At 38.6% G+C, this 18,799-nt stretch overlaps 1 protein-coding gene across 4 annotated transcripts in view; it reads right to left on the minus strand.

The window, feature by feature from the left end:
• Nucleotides 1-6,429: 6,429 nt before the first annotated feature.
• The window catches only part of LOC104150979 (APC regulator of WNT signaling pathway), a 103,909-nt gene continuing 91,539 nt past the window's right edge, over nucleotides 6,430-18,799 (minus strand). For all 4 annotated transcript variants that reach the window (XM_068924315.1, XM_068924313.1, XM_068924316.1 and 1 more), the window contains exon 16: nucleotides 6,430-18,526. In XM_068924315.1, coding sequence (XP_068780416.1) covers nucleotides 11,965-18,526 — 6,562 coding nt within the window. In that variant the 3' untranslated portion in view covers nucleotides 6,430-11,964. The remainder of the gene's footprint in view (nucleotides 18,527-18,799) is intronic.

Below are 18,799 nucleotides of genomic sequence, written 5' to 3' on the forward strand. Positions count from 1 at the left end.
GGACCCTTCAGTTACACCAAATGAACTGTTCTGCACGTACGAAATTTCCAGAGACTGTATCAAGGGTGACGTTCAAAGAGCAAACTTAAGTTTCAGTTCAAGCTGACAAAATGACTGCTATGTTTTGTAACTCATTGATAGTAACAATGTTGCACTGTCTGTTAGTGATGTTTCTGTTGACTACTTTGTGCAGTCTCAGTAGTGAAAGACCACCCGGATTTGCTGTTTGGCAACAGCAAATCGACTCTGTCCTTCAGGAACATGAAGCGCACAAACTTGCTGCTGGTAGGACAGTGCAGCAGCGATGGGCAGACTGAATGGAGTACAAGCCCTAATGGAAGATGAATTCCACAGGGTACATTTTGTGCATTGTTACAGTCACTAATTAAACCTTTTCACGCAGCAGCTATGCTCCAGGACACACAAAGAACAAAGTATTTTTGCACGTTTTTCTGCACCTTTTTTCCTGCTTCAGTAAAGCATGTGGCTGTCCAAGATGAAGAACTGAATAGGAGGATGCTGAGATCCAGTGCAACACAATGGAACTTCCAGGGAAGGACTGTAAGGACAGTTCATGAAAACTTAGAAGAGTTGAGAGTTGTGGAGAAGCTTCAGGAAGAATCAAGGTGGCACCCAAACATGAGTTATTTGGGCTATTGATTCTTTTGAATGGTGGGAAGTTTTGTTGTCTTTTTTCTTTCCATCTTTGGTCTCATTATGCCAGAAGTGAATATACTGTTCAAACTACTACGGAAGTGAAATACAACTGAGTGGTCTCTGCAATAGCAGCTTTCAAAAATGTGATTGTAACTATATGGGAGGAGGCCAAAGCTTTGGCAGCCCTTTAGAAAGATAAAAAGCTGACAACAAAAAGAAAAGTTACACAAACTGAGCTGAGTCAAGTTGTGAAGGAAGCTTTTGATCCAATAGCTGTCCATGCTGAAGACCGATCGATTTTTCAGAGGGTGATCCCTGGTTACTTCAGGCTGCCTGATGTGGAGTTCTTTAAAAAATATATATGTTATTTTCCTGAAGGGAGATAAGATCGACAGCAATCGACTGTTTTCTGTTTTCAGACCAAAAAAAAAAAAAGAAAAATAAAAAAGACGCAGCTTGGTATTTTCTGCTGATGCATAGCAGTAAAAGTGGTGTAAAATTCACTACCTCACTGTTTTACAAAACAATATAGAAGAAATTTTCAGTTAAATGATGAACTCCTTTCAAATAGAATCATGAGACCTATCAGAACATCAGAACTGAAAAAAGATGTTCTTGACACTGAAATGTGTGCAAAACCTACCTGAGGAACATGAAAAGCAAGAATAATTGGATGCTTTAGCAGTGCTGTTGATAGAGAACAACCTAGTGAAGCCAAGGAGCATTTTGCAAGGCTGAAGAACAGACAGGCACAGTCTTTTTGCGTGATGCTGTGAGACACTGAAGAAAAACATACCTCTCTAAGAGGTAATTATTAAAACTAATTATGTATTTAAACATATGGCCTTTTTTTGTTAATATATAACAACAAAACATTCTCATCTTAGGATTAGCTTGATAAAGAATTACCAGCGTGGTTTAGTACCACATTGTTCTTTCAAGTCTTTGTTGCATACACACACACATGTCTATTAAGAGACTTCTATTGAGATCCCCACCAACTAATAAGTGTTAGAAGTACCACTGCCTTGGGAGCTGTTGTCCAACTTGTCAGTGCTTAGCCTGTGCCTCAGTCAGGGTGGCAGAAGCAGGTTCTGCCAGCTGCTGTGACCACCGTTCAGCAAAACAGGCAGAAGGGGAGGGAAAGAGGGAGGTGGGCAGGTCAACACCATTTGCTCCTCCACTGCCTACATGCATGCTGCATGGCAGTGCGACCCTGCAGTGCCAGCGTCGTGTTTCCCTAACAGCAGGCTGTGGGCTGTCACTTGCGCTCAGGGAGAAGGTGGTCCTTGTAGTTACGGAAGCCTGCAGCAATTGTTTACGGCATTTAACATTGACTGTACATACAATATAAGCTGTGGACAGACTAGATTTCATTATATTCACTGTGTCCCAGTACCAATATCTAATATGCAGGGCATACTCATGGTCTGATCTTTAGATGAAACATATTCATCACTAAAGCATGTTATGCATCAGGCTCATTGCAGTTTATTTTTGTTCTTCAGATAACAATACGTCTAACCTGGGACACACGGTCTTGAATCCCCCAAAAGGGTATAAAGCTAGATCTGAAAAACAATGCTCTAGCAGTGTTTAAATAAAAGAACTACCTAGTGCTTTTAGGGAAGAAAAAAAAAAGAATTATTTGTTATTGTCACAGTTTCAAATACAATTAATAAAAATTAGGCTAAAACTTAATGAACAAATACTAAAAGTTGTTTCTCCATTGTGCCATTCTTTTTTCTTAGATTTTCACAATGTTTCTAGTATCTCCGTTACTTTGTAGACCACTCTTTGGTGCATAATGGACTGCTATTAGACAATAGATTGAGAAGCACTGCTGTGACGTTACATTAAAAATGGCAGCAAACACAGCTGCAACTGGTGAGTGGCCCAATACTATTATTGCATATTAAGTTTGCTCTCAGTCTGCCCACTTAGTTTAGGATCCTGAGAAAGCTTTTATATGTTTGTTTGTTCAATGTTGTTATATTTGATAACTGCGTGCTATTTTTTCCTTTGTTTGAATTCATATAGTTTAAAAGCAACATATATAGATTAATGATTTCTCTTTTAATATAATATGTAAGCTTATTTCTGCATAGCACAGAAGCTACATAGCCAATGACATAAAGGATTTTTCACATCTATTTCAGATGGAAAAAATTATAAACAATTATTGGAAATTGCGTTTGCAGAGTTACAGATTGAATTATGCAGCATACCTAGCTGACAACAAGGGAAGCATGTCTTCTTTTCTGTAGATCCTATTATTTTATACCAATCTCATGTCTTGGTGCTAGAATTCACATTATCTTGAAACTAACATGCCTAAAATGAAGCATTAGGTACAAACATGCCAGTTTAATCCCCACCATCATTATAGAATGAGCTCATTGGGTATATGGCATCCAGCCACTACGTTCGTTCTAGTGTCACAAGGAATTTATTTTAAAGTTGAATTCTGCATATTTCCAGCCTGAAGAATTCAGAGGCATAAGTAGGTCACAAAACACACTAACTCAGGCATGTAACAGGCACGTGCGCTCTCCAAATATCTATTGTCCCTGACATCAGAAATTCAGTAATTAAGCTATAAAGTTCAAAACCTGACAGCTCTTAAACATTTAAAGCAATGTGAAGATAAGGTGTAATTGCTCTTGAGGATAGGTCGCATGTATGTCTGAAGCAAAATTTCACAATTCCAAATAATGCTTTTGTTTAATACCAGAGATTACCAGAGATACTGGTCTCTGAAAGCTGTGTATGACTTCATGAAGTTATTCTGTTTGTCACAACTATGCAGTGGAAATGGAAATGGCATGCAATTAACATTGCACTACATGCATTTCAAACAGAATTCTGTCATAGCACACACCACAGCAAGTAAGGTGTGCTCAGTCAAACCCTATTTTATGACTGTGAACTAACAGAAAATTATAATCAAGGGCCTGTAAAATTATGAAACAGAAATTCAGCAGGGGTTGTGATACAGGATGGCACATTTCACCTGGGATAAATCCAAATGCCCTAACTGGAAGTGGCTGCCTAAGCAAATGCATCTGGACTGAGCCAAAACAATACCTCTGTGTATCACTTGAAGTGTCACGTACAGTTATCAGCTCATTCAGACCTAGCTTAGGTGTTCAGTTTTCTCTAACCAAGTGTTACACTGTATAGTCTAAACATGCTAGAAATGCATATATAAAAAAACAGAAGGTGCAACACTGCTGTAGTGGACTGCTGATAAAAAGCAGAACAAAGAAAAGGGATGTAGGGTGAAATCTTGGTTGGTTCAATAGACATTGAAAGGAAGGGTTGAGCAGAGGAGGAATTTTCCACAGTCTTTGTAAGCAAGGATTCAAAAAATGTATTTGTAAATAAAATAGAGGGAAAATGAGTGGTAAGAAAATAAACCATTTAAATGGAAACGCTTCATGAAATATGACACTAAGATGGAAGTGCAGGCAGGTGTAAACTAGGTCTGTCTGAAAGAGAACGCTGAACAGTGTAGAGAAGGAAAAAAAAAAAAAGAATGCCGTACTTCATTTAGATTCACAAAAGTGGTGTTTGCATACCATGAAACTTCACTATGCAGAATGAACTATAGCATCTTGGCATATTGCACTTTTAGAGTGCTGTGTACAACCACTTTCCCAAAAGAAGTGATTATTTTTAAATCCATGGACTACTCCAGTTCTATCTTAGTAAGCCAAAATCCTGTCTTTCAAACCTTAGGGGGTTTCTGGAGGAGCACAACCTCATGCCTGTTCTACAATTGAAGAGACAATTGCACAACTTACTCCAGTACTCAGCAGAAAAGTGCCTTCTGTTCATCTGCATGGTAGAGTCCTAGAAACAATCCTGATAGCACATGCACCCTTAAAAAGGCATAAACATCCACAAGATTTCTAAAGCCATATTGGGTTTCCTTGTTTCAATCTGCTTAAATGCTGCACCGTAACAGCAGCAGTGCCATAGCTGCCTTGAAATAGTGCTCCTGAATGCTATTCAATGCAGAACTAAAAGTCTTTTAGAATATCTTACCTAGACCCAACCCTTGACATGGAGTAATTCAGAAAATACAGCCGGTACCGTATACAGTATTTCTCCGAGATACAGGGAATAGCATGCACCGCATTGCCAATGGACTCTATCCAATCTCTATTTAGCTGGCAACAAAAAGAACTGGCAAAATGCAAATACAGAAAATAGGGATTTCTACCCATCTCTAATTCCTTGCTATTTGCAAAGAATATGTGACTGGGAAAAAAGTGTAGGTCTCAGTTTTACATCCAATTGTTTCTTGGCCTTTCTTTTTTGCCTTGTGTAACAGCTGGCAGCTGTGTAAAGTCACAACTGTGCAAAGTCAGTTTGTAAGAGCAGAAGGAACCATCAGTCATCCATACACATATGCGACACAATAATACACTATTTGCACTGAACTCACAGCTTTCATTTAAACTAGGGGATTTCTGTCTGAAAGGCTTCCACGTGACTTCAAACACTTCAAGAGCGTCAAATAATCCATCACAATTAGTCAGTTGTTCAGTTATTCTAAGAATAAAGGTGACAACTCCCTTTCCCAATGGAAAAAAAATAATCACATAAAAACGAGAAGTTTCTAGCCATTCATATTATGGCTTAATCTTTACATCTACCTTCCTTTACATCTTCCATGGCTACTTCCGTACAAAGTGTCTGCCATCACAGACCTTAGTAACGATCTAGGTAAGATGCACAAGCAAATCCGAATTCTCTTTATTGTATATCCACACTGCATCCCACCACCCCCCCACCCCCAACAACATGCTATTCTCTACAGAGGATTTTTAGGTGGAGGGACAGAATTAGGCATAAGCTACCTTCATTCAGTATTAAATGTAATCCCTTAAAACATCCTAGTTTTCTTGATCCTTAATTTAAACTGTAGGTGATAGAAATAATGCTTTTTTCCCTATAATCTGGCTTTGAAACGTTATCTAGCTTTTTAAAAACTGCTAGTAAGGGAATTTCCTTTTCTATTTATAAATTCAAACTAAAAAGTGTATTTTTCTGCTACCAAAATACCAAATCAGCCAACCAAACTCATTAATCCTGAAATGCAGAACTCATCTTCTAAACTATTAACAGAGAGAGCTACAAATACTAGAAAACACAGTATCTTACTAACTCAGCAACAGTGCATCTTTTTTTGTTCAAATGCTTCTGATCTAACTATATGTCAAAGCCTAAAGTGAACAGAAGGGTACAAAATATGCAGGTGCATGTATGTATAAATATGTATGTTTGTATGTTGGGAATTCAACGAATCCAGGTCCTTTGATAGTCTCTAATCAGGGATTAAAAATGCATTCATTATGGAAAAAAAAGAGTTGGAGTTAACTGAGTCTCTACTGTGCTTAAAAGTCATAATGAAATAAGCTCTTTCATGAACCTCTGGTAAATAATGGAGAGAAATTATGGAATGATGTTGTGGGAGAACTAGATTTTGTTCTGTGGAATTCATTTGAAAATAAACATGCAAGAAAACAGAGCTCTATTGGTAAATTCCACGTCGCTGAGCTTATTTCTCATTTTTGTTTGTATGAAACATGACTACCAACAAAATCAAATAAGAATGTTTTGGAGGCATTAGTTCTGATATGCTCTATCATTGTCTAACTGTCTTAACAGCGACTTCCTTTTAAATTAAATTATATTTCTAATACAGCAAACAGACGCCTAACTTTTAGTAGTAGCCGAGAAAAGAATTCCACTCTGACAAGGTGCAATCAAGAGGAAATTTTATGTAGCACTGCAGGTAATAAGTTATGCATAGCAAGCCTAAATTCAGAATTAGTATACTGTGAAACAAAATACATTAGAATAGTTGAAGGAAGAATTAATTACAGAGTTAGGATATAAACAGTAATGCATCTCAGGCAGAAGCAAACAACAAAACTGAAGGAAAGATAATTGCGGGCTGAGTTTGTTAAGGAGAAACAACATTTACAGGTGGGAAAATGCATCCAGTCTCAGAGGATGACAATTCTTTGCAGAGAACCAGCACAAGCTTTAGGCATCTTAAATCCCACCAAAAAGCAGGGCGTGAGAGATGTTCGGTGTGTACATCAGTCTTGGGCTCATTCTCTGGACAGAAGTGCGTTTCTCTGAGTGAACAAGCCCCCTCTACATCTTCACGATATCCTAATTGCAATTCCACAGCCACTCAAGCAAAGGATGTTTCCACAAACAGCAAAATGAGAATACTTTTCTGAAATCTTACAGTGGCAGAAATTCATAAGCATGTAAAGCCAGAACTGTTTGGAAATTTCACGAGGAATAGATCACTTGCAAATCTATGCTAGGGAGGCATTACCCAGTCTTCCAGTAAGTAAACAGTGCATGTGGTAGACTGAAATTTGACAGCAGAAAACTGAGGCATCAAATACACACTTTTATATTCATCTAGACATTACCAATTGATTCCAACACCTACATTACTGTTGCGAACTCTTAAGCTCTTCAGCCCCACACCAAATTCCCTTGCGCTTCCAATACGTAACCAAACACAACACATAAGCAGCCAACTTACCATTCTGACTAAAAACTCAACCTTAACTACATTAACATTCTCTATAAACACATTTACAGATAAAATCTGTTATTCTGCATACAGGAAACTATGAAGCTCCAATGAGGTTTTTGTATGTGATTTGAAATGAAAAAAGAGTGTGGGCATTTTTACTGTTTTGCTTAAAAAGTGCAAAGGAGATGGCTGTGGAAGCAAGGTGTGAACACATGTGGGTGATCTGGGCTCAAGAAAGTCTTCAAAGTTTTAAGCATGTGGAGGAGGTCGTGCTTCTTATTGACTGACAATTTGCTTCTGATTCACAGCTTCATTCAGATCACACATCTCATCAAGAACAATGCTGTCTGACAGGTGGATGAAATTTTGCAAGGCATTACAGTAGATAAATGAGGTTATGTTTAGGTGGAAGATTGTTAGAGACACTCTTACAGCAGTTCATACTATTTAATAAGAGAGCAAGGTGAGAAAAAGACCATTTGGGAGGCATCTAGCAACAAGAGAATACAAGAGTTTCCAAGAGTCCACCTAAACATTTTCCAGAACATCCCTGTAAGTAGGGACTGTCTTTATTAGGGAAGGACCCTTTCAAGCCTTTCCCAGAAAACTAGTTGCAGTAAATATATTTACCGGATGGATTTACTGCATTCAGTTTAACACGGAAAAATTTTAAATTGTCACCTACGTGTTATATATGACAGAAAAAACATTTTTTGGAAAGTGTTGAGTAACTTTTTGTTTTTAATTTAATATTCCAAAGTGAACATCAAAAATTTGCCTGTCAGATTAGCAGATAAAAGTTTTGCATTTTCATGGCCTGCTTGCATACTTTCAAAACGAAATCTCAATAATTTGTAGACAAACATTGTTCTCCCTATGTAGCTTATGGAATTTATTGGGGAAGATATGAAAGAATTCTTGGGGAAAGATGGCCGAGTCTCTGAAATCTTTCCTTTTCTCCCCTTTGCCCAAGACACAGCAACTAAGTTTGCCAACGCCATCACAGATACTTGTCCACAGTGAAGAACATAGCGTAAATTATATTTGCGTTTTGAAGCCAAGTCTTGCTTGAAACATTATTCCAGTCATGTCAGGAAATCCCGGCAAGGCTTTCAGTTCTTCAGCTGGCATGTCTGACAGAGAGTTTTGAGAATTATCTTGAAGCCTTTAGGGGAAAATACTCTGATGGAGAATTTCAAATGAAAAGTAAAAATAGATTAGTTCCCTTTTAAAGTTTGAAATGTTTAGTCAGAAGAACTTTCACAGAAAGTGAGCAATAACCTTAACTGTCGCACACACGTAACTTTCATCAAGAAACTAAAATGAATGTATATTTAAAAAAGTGAATTAGAATTTGCAAAGTGGTCATGTTTCCACTTTCAACATCAAGAGGACAAAGCTATAAATCAGTCTGAAATCAGCTTTATGAGTATTTTCAGAGTAAACTGATTTTCAGGTACTAGTTCAATATGTACCGGAAATGACAAGCTAATTCAAGGACAAGTAAAGGTCTGCATGCGAATCGCAGAAGTTCTACCAAAATCTGGAGAAGAAAATCCGCATTCTAGAAGAACAGTGAAATGAGTCTTGGATCCCATAGCTCCATGCTTTTCTTCTTTTTGACTTGATAGAAATAATGTCCTGTTACCTAGTGTGGTGACTTCACATAAATAAAACCAAGGAAAAAGCCTAAATCTTTAGCAGCGCAAACCAAATCCGTCTATCATTAATCTAGACATCATTACAAAACCAGATAAACAGAAAATAGCTTTAAAATGTATATGTGGGTGTTAGATTTTATTTCCACCATCCGTTTTTATAGCTAAGCTTAAACATATCTTGGTATCCTAATTGCTAACATCAATCAAACATCATGGGATATCCTTAGAGATGCTATAAAGGGTCTTAATGGATATTGAACATTTTAGATGCAGAATCAAGAGAAATGTAGGTCTGGAAGGGATTTCTAAAGGTCACCTAAGCCCATCTCTCTGCACAGAGGCAATACGAAATATACTCAAGCCCATCCTTAAGAGATGTTTGCTAAACCTCTTCTTAAAACTTCTATAATGGAAATTTAACAACTCCCATGGGAAGCATATTTCACTGTTTCACTACCCTTATAGTTGGAAAGTTTATCTTACCTATATCATTTTTGCTACAAATATAGGCTAGTTATAAGGTTATTAAGAGAAACTTCCCAATTATAATGATCATGAAATACCTCCCAGACTATCTAGAGAGGCCACTGCAATTTTCAAAGACATTCTAGTGCACAATACACATACAATTATTTATTGTTTCACCTCATCTTTTTTTTTTTTTTTAAATAGCTCAGTTATAAAACTGTAATCAGAATTTCTTTATCTGGATTCAGTTTGACTTTAAACTCTTAGCAAGATGTACATGTAAAGCTGATGCCAACTGACCGTCCTGGATTACACAGTATACGTACCTATCAACAGTTAAAAGCCCAACACAAAAAAAGTATCACATAAACTTATATGAAAGATGGTTTTGCATTTTAGACACAGGGATGGAGTTCTGTATTCTACTCCAATAGGAAGCCCTGACTTTGAACAAATCACAGTCTTTCTCCACCTCTAGTTCTCCATCTTTAAAAGGACAGTAATACTGATAATAAAGGTTTTTGTGATGACTGTTATATGCAGATACATTAAATGAGGAGTGCTGCTGGTTAAGAGACTCACCAGATGATATAGAAATATAGCATGCCTATAAGCAAATTTGATGGGAGACAAAGTATAAATGAGGAAATAACATACCACTTCTTCCAAAAAGGTTATTTTGGTATTGACTTTTAATTTAATCTTAGTTGACTTCTGTTGATAGCATCTCATTTCTGTTAATAAAAAGTGCATTTCATATGCAGAATTTAAGATAAAAATAGATTAATTTCAATATCAGAGGAAGTACAATAGCCACAGATGTGATACACTCTACAACTGCGTTAAAGCTACCATAAAGTTAAATTGCTCTATTTCAGGGAATCCTGATATCAGGACGTTTTGGATCCTGCATACCAATTATTTAGAATGCTAACTTTAGAATAGTCGAGTCGATACACACAAGAAGCCTAGATGCTATGTCATGGTTTGTTCAATCATACGCACAATGGTTAATATTATATTCTTTTATAAGTGTCTCTGCTTTAAACCAAATCCCATCTAAATTCAGACCGCATATATATTTTAAGCACAGATTTGTCTTTTCAGCATTGTTTAAGCACAAACCATATGCGCATCAAAAAGGCTTGAGGCAGCAGATGTTCTGGTTTGTGTATACAACTCTTCTTCTACTACAGTAATGAATTTCTTATCATGGAATTTTTGCAATATTTTTCCCTCGATCATTTCTAAAAAATAAATAAAAAATGCATGAAGATTTCAAATAGAATTAAAATTTCATCTTACAGTCACTATTTCACATTCTACATTATTTCCCAATTAAGAAAAAAATCTTTTGTTTTATAAATATTACTTTTATACATACAATATTGTTTCAGGCTTGCAGTCAAGAAAACAATTATACTGCTTGGCTTCTGGAAATACCCTGCCTTTAGCCTTGTTATGCACCTGAGATGTGTGAAACCGTCTCAATTACAAATATAGTACAGAAGACCTAGGGCCTGATCCTGCAACTCTTATAAGCATCCTACAACCAGCCATTGTCAGTAATAAAGAAGGGTGAATAGTGGAGGTGCATGATTCTGCTGGACCAGGCCTTAAGTGTAAGTGCATTATACAAGACATTATAAGGTGACATCTCAAAATAAAATATCGTCTTTTTATGTAATGCAGAAGTAACACACACAATTTACATATAGTAATAATTTATTCTGAAATGTTCATTTTAGCCTCTGTTGAGACATCACCCATGTCTCATTAATAAAAGAGCAGCCATCTCACCTCAAATACCAGAATATACAACAAGTTACAGCATAGCAAAAAAATTCTACCTACTTGAAGATAAAATCTAGTTCAGGTAAAATAATTTTGTTCAAGGTTTTACAGTTACACAGTTTTCCTTTTGTTGCAGAGCACAAAGAGAGTGTAAATTGTTACACCATAGCTATCTATGCACATTATGTGACCACAGAAATGTTAATCATTGCTTCAGAAAATGAACCATCAGTTCCATTCATGCAGAAAAGCAGGCTGGGAAAGCTTGTTCAGCAGAAACCATATTACTGTGAATTTCACAGCCACATGATTAATTATTGGGTTAGATGGACTCACAAATACTAAAACTGAGTATATTTTTTTTTTGCATAAATAATACCAATTCTTCCCTGATGTAGTTTAGTCAGTCTGTAATCTAGAAATGATTGATAAAGCAATATGACTGTATCATCTCTATCTGTAAGGGTCATGATTTCAAGACAAGCAATATTTAAAGGATTATGGGATGGGATGCTAATTAAATACATGTTAAACATACTGTACAAATATAATTGCGTTAGCAATTTTACTCCAAACTGTCGATCAGGTATCCCTCCAAAATATTACCAATGAAGACAAAGTATACTATCAAATATGGCTTCCAGAACAAGGACCCTCTAACAAGAATCAAACCTATTTACAAAAAATAAAACAACAAATAAAACCAATCCCCAGTCTTTTAAGGTTTCATTTGGAACAAATGTTTTCTCAACAGGTGCTGTAAATAATACATCAGTTCTCCTTTTTTTTTTTTTTTTTTTTTTGATGTATTTAAACAGAAGTCACCAGGTAAGAGCCCGAATGACGTTTAGGGCTCTGAGTTCCGCTGGAGTCTGTATTTTCTGTCTTCGAGTCACGTTTCTTTGTGCTGTTATTTACCGGCGTTGGAATTTGTGATGGCCGAGCAGAACTGTTGTCAGCACTACTTTTCCTGGGGCTTGGATTGTAGTTGAAAGGAGTCACTCTTGCTGCAACAGCACCACTGGGAGAGCTATGTTTACTGGAGCTACTGGAACTGAATGGTGTACGCTCACTAACAGTACTTTCATTATTTTCTGGTGCAGGAACAGCGTTATTCTGCATAGGTTTTGTTTCAGTTCCTTTCTTGTCTGGACTGTCTATTTGAATAAATGAGTTCAGACGATTTTCTAAACCAATGGTACGAACAGGAACGTTTCCATTCCCTGCATTTTGTTTTTCTTGACTCTCTTTAGAATCTTTACCATTCACACCCCCTTTCTCTGAAAGGCTGTCAATAACAGGGGGAGTATTGCCAGTTGGGGACCTTCCAGATCGAGGATTATTAATTGGGCAGTCTTCTATCCTCACCCACACGTCCTCTGTCTTCGAGACAGCTGGTGCCATCTGATAAATTAGAGTTTTGGAATCAGAGCCATTTGTTGCACCTGAGGAAGAATGCTGAGGATCATTCATTATTTGAGGAATTTCATTTTCTTTTATTTTTCTCCAAGTACCTTTAGCTGGTGCTTGACTTTCTTTACTTTGCTTGGGTCCAGAAACAGAACTTCCATATTGCTTTTCATCTTCACTCTTTGCCTTTTCACTGGATTCGGAAGAAGCTGACAGAATTGAGGAAGAACTTCCAGTTCTTCGCCAAGTGCTGACACGAGGAAGCGAGGAGGAATGCTTACTATGCTCACGCTTCCATGTTCCTGATCTATTGATTGGCAATCTAGACGGACTCTCAGAATGAGAGCGAGCTATATCATGACGTTTCACTGGTCTCCCATCATATTCCACAGAAGGGCTCAGATTAGGGGGTAATTTTCGCCAACCACTAGTCTGGGCAGTTGAATGAGTGGATAAAGACATATCAGGAAGAGACGGACTTAAAACTGGTGTCTGTATTTGGGACCTAGTGGGAGAATCCGGCCTGGAAGGAGACAGAGATTCAAATGAAGCAGACTCTTCTAATTTCCGTCTTAGGGTTGGACTCGGAGCCTCCTTAATAAAAGTTGACTGACGAACTAGCACAGGTCTCTCCGATCGGTCAGATTCGCTTCCGCTAGATTTTGTGGATGACATTCTGGACAGTTCAGTCTTCTTGTTGGATCCACCACTACTGAGAATCTGGTTTAATCCTTTTGAAGCAGACTCACTTCTGGGAATGCCACTGTTACTCTTAGGTAAGGCAGTTTGCTTTGCAAGGTTTTGCTGGCTCATCTGCCTGCCCGGTGATGTGTAAGACATTCTTCCTGAACTTGAAGATTTAGTTGAAGCTGTACTAGGAGATGAGGTCCTTGGCAACTGAGACAGTTTGTTGGGAGGACTTATACCATTTCTTCCCGGGGAAATTGAGTTTCGGCCTGGAGATTGCAGAGGCCTGCTTAATGGCTGCTGTTGAGGTCTGGAAGGAGTGGAATCTCTAGATCCGGATCTAGAAGGTCCTTTACTTGATCCACCCTGTTGAGAGGGTTGCCTAGTTACAGGAGCTGGCTCAGGTTTCACTGACGACTTGACTCCTCTTGGAGAACTAGTGCAACTTTGGCCTTCACTGGGACTCTTGGAGTTTGTGTTTTTCGGGGGGGGGCCTTTCTTGGAAACGGGACTAGTACTTGAGGAGCTATTTCGAACTCCCGGAATATGAATCATTGTCCTACCACGTGAAATTGAAGGCATACTTGTTTGTTGTGGTTGCTTTAGCTGGCTTGAAACTTCTGAACTGGAGCGAGCTTTTCCTGTAATTATACTTTTATACACTTTTTTCCCTCCTTTGATTCCTTTATTTTCAGATTCTACTTTTTTAGACTCCAATGTGCTCTTCTCCCCCGGCTTAAGAATTCTTGGACCTTTATTACTAGTAAAAGGCTTTTCTTCTTGGTCTGGGGTAAGATGAAATGGTGACCCTAGAGAAATACCAGATTTTAATGAAAGGATAGAATCAGAGTCTGATGAAGCTTGTCTAGACAGCGATGCAGCAGCTGCAGCTTGATGCAAGCTACTAACTATAGAATTTGCACCTTCTTGTATAGCTTTCCAATCAAAGTTCTCTGAATCAGGTGAGAAACCGTGCTCTGAATCCGGCCTCTGTATATCTCTCAAATCCAGGGTTAAATCTTCTGCCAGTATACCACCCATATTTCTGGAATTATTTTTTTCACTTTCACTCTTTACTCTTGAAGGCTTTTTCTTTTTAGGCATAGCAGAACTAATGCATTCCTGCAAAAGATCATCTTCCGAGTCAATGCTAAGAGAACTCAGGGAGCTGTTTCTAGAGAAACATACAGGTGTATCTTCAACATGAAACGACTTAGGTGCATAACCGGAAGTCTGAGGTCTACTCGATTCTATCTGTGAATCAGGAGCCTCACTTCGTTTTGCAGGTTCACTTTCTTTGTTGTTATTGTTTTCTTGATCAATATCACTGAGAGAACTAAGAGATGAATTGCGAGAAAAACAAACAGGTGTGTTCTCGATAGCAAAATTCTGCATCTTCTCATCTGTAGCTGCTCCTCTGTCTGGAATTTCTTTAGTTGACTGAGAGAAACTTTTAGGCTGGCTTCTGCCTGGTGGGTGTTTTTGACAGACTTGTGTCCTATTACTTGGTTGTTGATTTGAAGACTGCTCGGAACTAGTGCAGTCTTTGCTTTCCGTTTCCTTTGCTTCTTTTCCTTTTCTTAATTCTGCTTTCTCCCTTGAAAGGTCAACATCATCATCATCAAAATCTAAAGAACTTAGGGAATCATTCCGTGAAAAACAGTAAGGAGTTCCCTCAATAGGTGTGTAATGATGAGGGGAATCAAATGCAAAGCTTCCTCTTACACGCTCTTCATTATTTGGAAGTTTGTCATGAAAATCTCTTGAATTATTTTTAAGATGTTTCTTTGTGTCTCTGTTTTCTGAATAGCTTCTTTCATTATTAATGTTGCTTTTAGGCTCTGTGTTTTTTCTTATGCGTGCTCTGTATTCATTATTCTGGGGAGCAGGCTTTACTGGTGATGTTGGCTTCTTTTTCTCACCTTCTGATTGGTTTTTGTTACTTAGAGATGAAGATGCTTGTTGAATTTGATCCATTATCTTCTTCACTCTGAAAGGTTTGTGACTTTTTCCTTTTGGCATAGCTGAGTTGATGCACTCGGCCAAAATATCACCCTCTTCTGTTTTGTCATCGTCCAGTCCTGAGGCAGTCACAGTCGAGCTTTTCACCCTCTGAGAGTCATCTGTACTTCTGCCTTCTGTAGGAATGGTGTCTCTCTTCTCAAATTCCCCTGAGTCTGTCCCAGCACCCACGTTCTCTGCATTGGCCAACTCATTTGGGGGTGATTCTATCGTGAGATCACTCAGAGATGTAGCTGTCGAAAAATTTATTGGTGTACCCTCAACACAATATACCCGTGGCATATCATCTCCAGGTGTAAAACTCACATGCTTTTGGGATTGCAGTCTGCTTTGTGAAGGCAAAAGTTTGTAAACTGGCAGCTGGCTTGGCTTCCTGGCTACAGGAGGAGGTATTTTTGAAGCAGATGCTTGAGAAGGCTTTTTGGCTTTACGTGACGACTTTGTTGGCATTGCAGAAATAATACATTCTTCCAGTATTTCAATATCGTCATCATCAGAATCATCCAGAATGTCTTTTTCTGCTTCAGTAGGCTTCTCTGCTTTCTTCTCTTGGTTATCCTTTGCGTCATCTGGCTGTTCAGGTTCTGCTTCGTTTCCATGCTCATTTTCATGTACTGGAGGCATGATTCTTAACTCTACATCTTTCTGTATAAATGGTTCATCAAGACTCAGAGCACTCAGGCTAGAAGAGCAAGAAAATCCATCGGGTGTACTTTCCGTGGCAAAATGCAGTAACGTATCAGCATCTGGCAACACCTGAACTCTTTGAACAGCTGCATTCACGGCTGCCTGTCTAGGACCAGGTTCTCTCTTTTCTGCACTAGGTACTTTACCTTTAGCTGCTTCTCTCTTTACTTGAGCTCCTTGGGCAGGGGGTGGAGTTTTACTTCTGCTTGGAGGCATTGTTTGTCCAGGGCTGTCTGGAAGATCACTGGGACTTATAATACCACTTACCATTCCACTGCAAGGCTCGCTTTGAACGGAGCTAGCAATTGAACGGCTTTCGAAACTATCCAGGGAACTTACAGAAGTACATCTGCTGAACATGAGCGGAGTCTCTTGCACATAATGTTCTGGTGGACTTTTAGGAGTCTGTGCGCCACTCTTCGAGGGAGATTTGGCACCTGAAGAAAATTCAACAGCTTTATGTCTAGAGGAATCAGAAGGCGATAAACTAGAAGTCTGAAGTCTACTCGATTTTGTTCTAATGTGTTGTGATGTTGATGTGACTTCGCTTACTGCGCCTTCTGTAGACAGAGTCCCACTGTTCTCTTTTAGTTCTGCTATCTGTAGTGTGTTATTAGCATCCGTCACACGGGTGGATTGATCACGCCCCATTTCATCTTCAGCTGATGACAACGATGACAAAGAGCTACACCTTGAAAAACATATCGGTGTATCTTCCACACAGTAAGTTTGTATAGTTTCCTGATTAATAGAGGGAGTCTTACAGGAGGCAGTCTTTTGAGCATGACTGCCTCTGCTCTGTGCAGAACTTGGGTGAAGCTGATTCTGTCTCTTTGAACTAGCTGAAGGGGCTGATGTGTTCCCACTACTTGAGGAAATATGGTCAGTTTTAGTGCTTTGCACTGATGAACTCTTTGAAAAAGTAAAAGACGGCTTCTGAGAAGACGGAGGAACTTCTGTTGAATATTTTAGACTATAGTCAATAGGCTGATCTACATGATGTTCCTCTTCATTGTACTTTATGCTATAATTGGTTGGTCTGTCTTCTTCCTCTTCATGTTGTTCCTCCTCAGAATAGCGTTCACTGTAGTTTGTTGGCTTATCATCATCATAATCATCAACCTGGCACAAGGACTGGTTTACTTTCTGATTCATTCCAAGAGTGGAGCCTACTCTGTTCTGATCTGAACCACTGGATCCTCTTGATCTGAAGGAAGAAACACATTCTTGCTGTCCAAAAGGTGACTGATATTTCATGTGCTTATCATCTCCACTCTCAGAATATACGGGGTAAGTTGCGTTTTGGCTCCTGGACTGCCTTTGTTCATTTTGTTTTATTTCATCATCTATTATGTGCTTAGGCCTTGCCCATCTTTCATTTTGGGAGGGACTCTGCCTTCCAGAATTTAACTGTTCATCCGAATATTTAAGACTATAATTAATAGGAGTGTCCAGCTCTCCCTCATTGTCATCCATATGATTTGCACTATGTATCTTATGTGCCAAGTCAGCTGGGTATTGACCATAACTGCAAAATTTACTTTCATCATCTTCCGAGTACGATTCAATGGAAGGTTTCATTTGGCCTCTTTTACCATAACCATCGCTGCTGCTGACGCTATTCAAACTATCATTTGAAGCTCTCTTGTATTCCATTTTTGTGTAAGGCACAGGACATGTCCTGTTGGAATTTTCAGCTTTAGGAAAGTACGTATTTGAGTGAGTATGGGCAGTGGCTGCTCTTCTCGGGGCATTTCTGTCCTCTGTCAAACAGTGCATTTCAGAAGTGGAACCAGAACTTCTGTCTTCTTGTGGAATATGCATGCTCGTTACTTCTTCCATAACTTTGGCAATCTGAGCTGCAGCAGTAGAAATCTGCATTCCTATTCTCTTGGAGGAGTTCCCGGTAGTCTCTGTACCTGGATGATAGGTATTCAAACCCACTGCACGATCCCTATCAAGATTTCTGTCTTTCTCAGATCGAGAATTTTCTGTATTCCCTCTACTGGAGGAAGAGGAACCAGGCAACACTGTAGTATTTAAATATGGTGAAAGTACAGTCACATTACCAGTATTAAAACTCTCTGATCTGCAAATCCCATCATCATGCCGATTGGCGTCCAAGACATACTCACTGTATATGTTTTGCTTATGTCTCTGCTTATTACGGTGAGAAGCTTTTGGGCTTAAATTATCAATGTTGTCAAAAGTCTCTGATAAATGCTGAGCGTCTAATTCTGCTTCCAGTGCCTTTTGTTTTCTAACATGAAGGGATGGTAAGCTTGATCCTGGAGACATAATATTGGCATCCTTATATTTTGCTGGCCTGTTTGCCATCAGATTTCTTAGAGCTGCAGCACTGCCCATTGCTATCATTTTGTGTTTTGAATGAATGAGATTTTTGAGCATGCTAACTGCTCCCATGTCCCAGAGTGCCTCCTGATCCTTTGCATTTCGTGCAGAAAGATTCCACAGGGTCCCACACGCATTACTAACTATTGTCAAACTGTGTGACTTCAGGTGCTGTAACAAGGTTTGTAAGCAGCTGTTCTCTCTCAAGATTTGCCTGGTGTTGAGCAATTGAAAACAAGAGTTAGTAAGTGGCACTTCAAAAGGACAAAACAACAAAAATCTATGATGCTATAAGCAAGTTTAATCCTTAGTAAAGATAAAATATGAATTCTCCAGGGCAAATATACCTTATTTTTCCTCAATTTTAAGCTGAATGCTAATCAAATTCTGCTGTGGATATGAATAATTTGCTCCCACACAACCCTCTCCATACGAAACAATTTTCCATTCCGGGTGGTTTCCTATGGCTGAAATAGCTAATGAATTT

The sequence above is a fragment of the Struthio camelus genome, chromosome W, assembly GCF_040807025.1.
Source record: "Struthio camelus isolate bStrCam1 chromosome W, bStrCam1.hap1, whole genome shotgun sequence".
Lineage (NCBI taxonomy): Eukaryota > Metazoa > Chordata > Aves > Struthioniformes > Struthionidae > Struthio > Struthio camelus.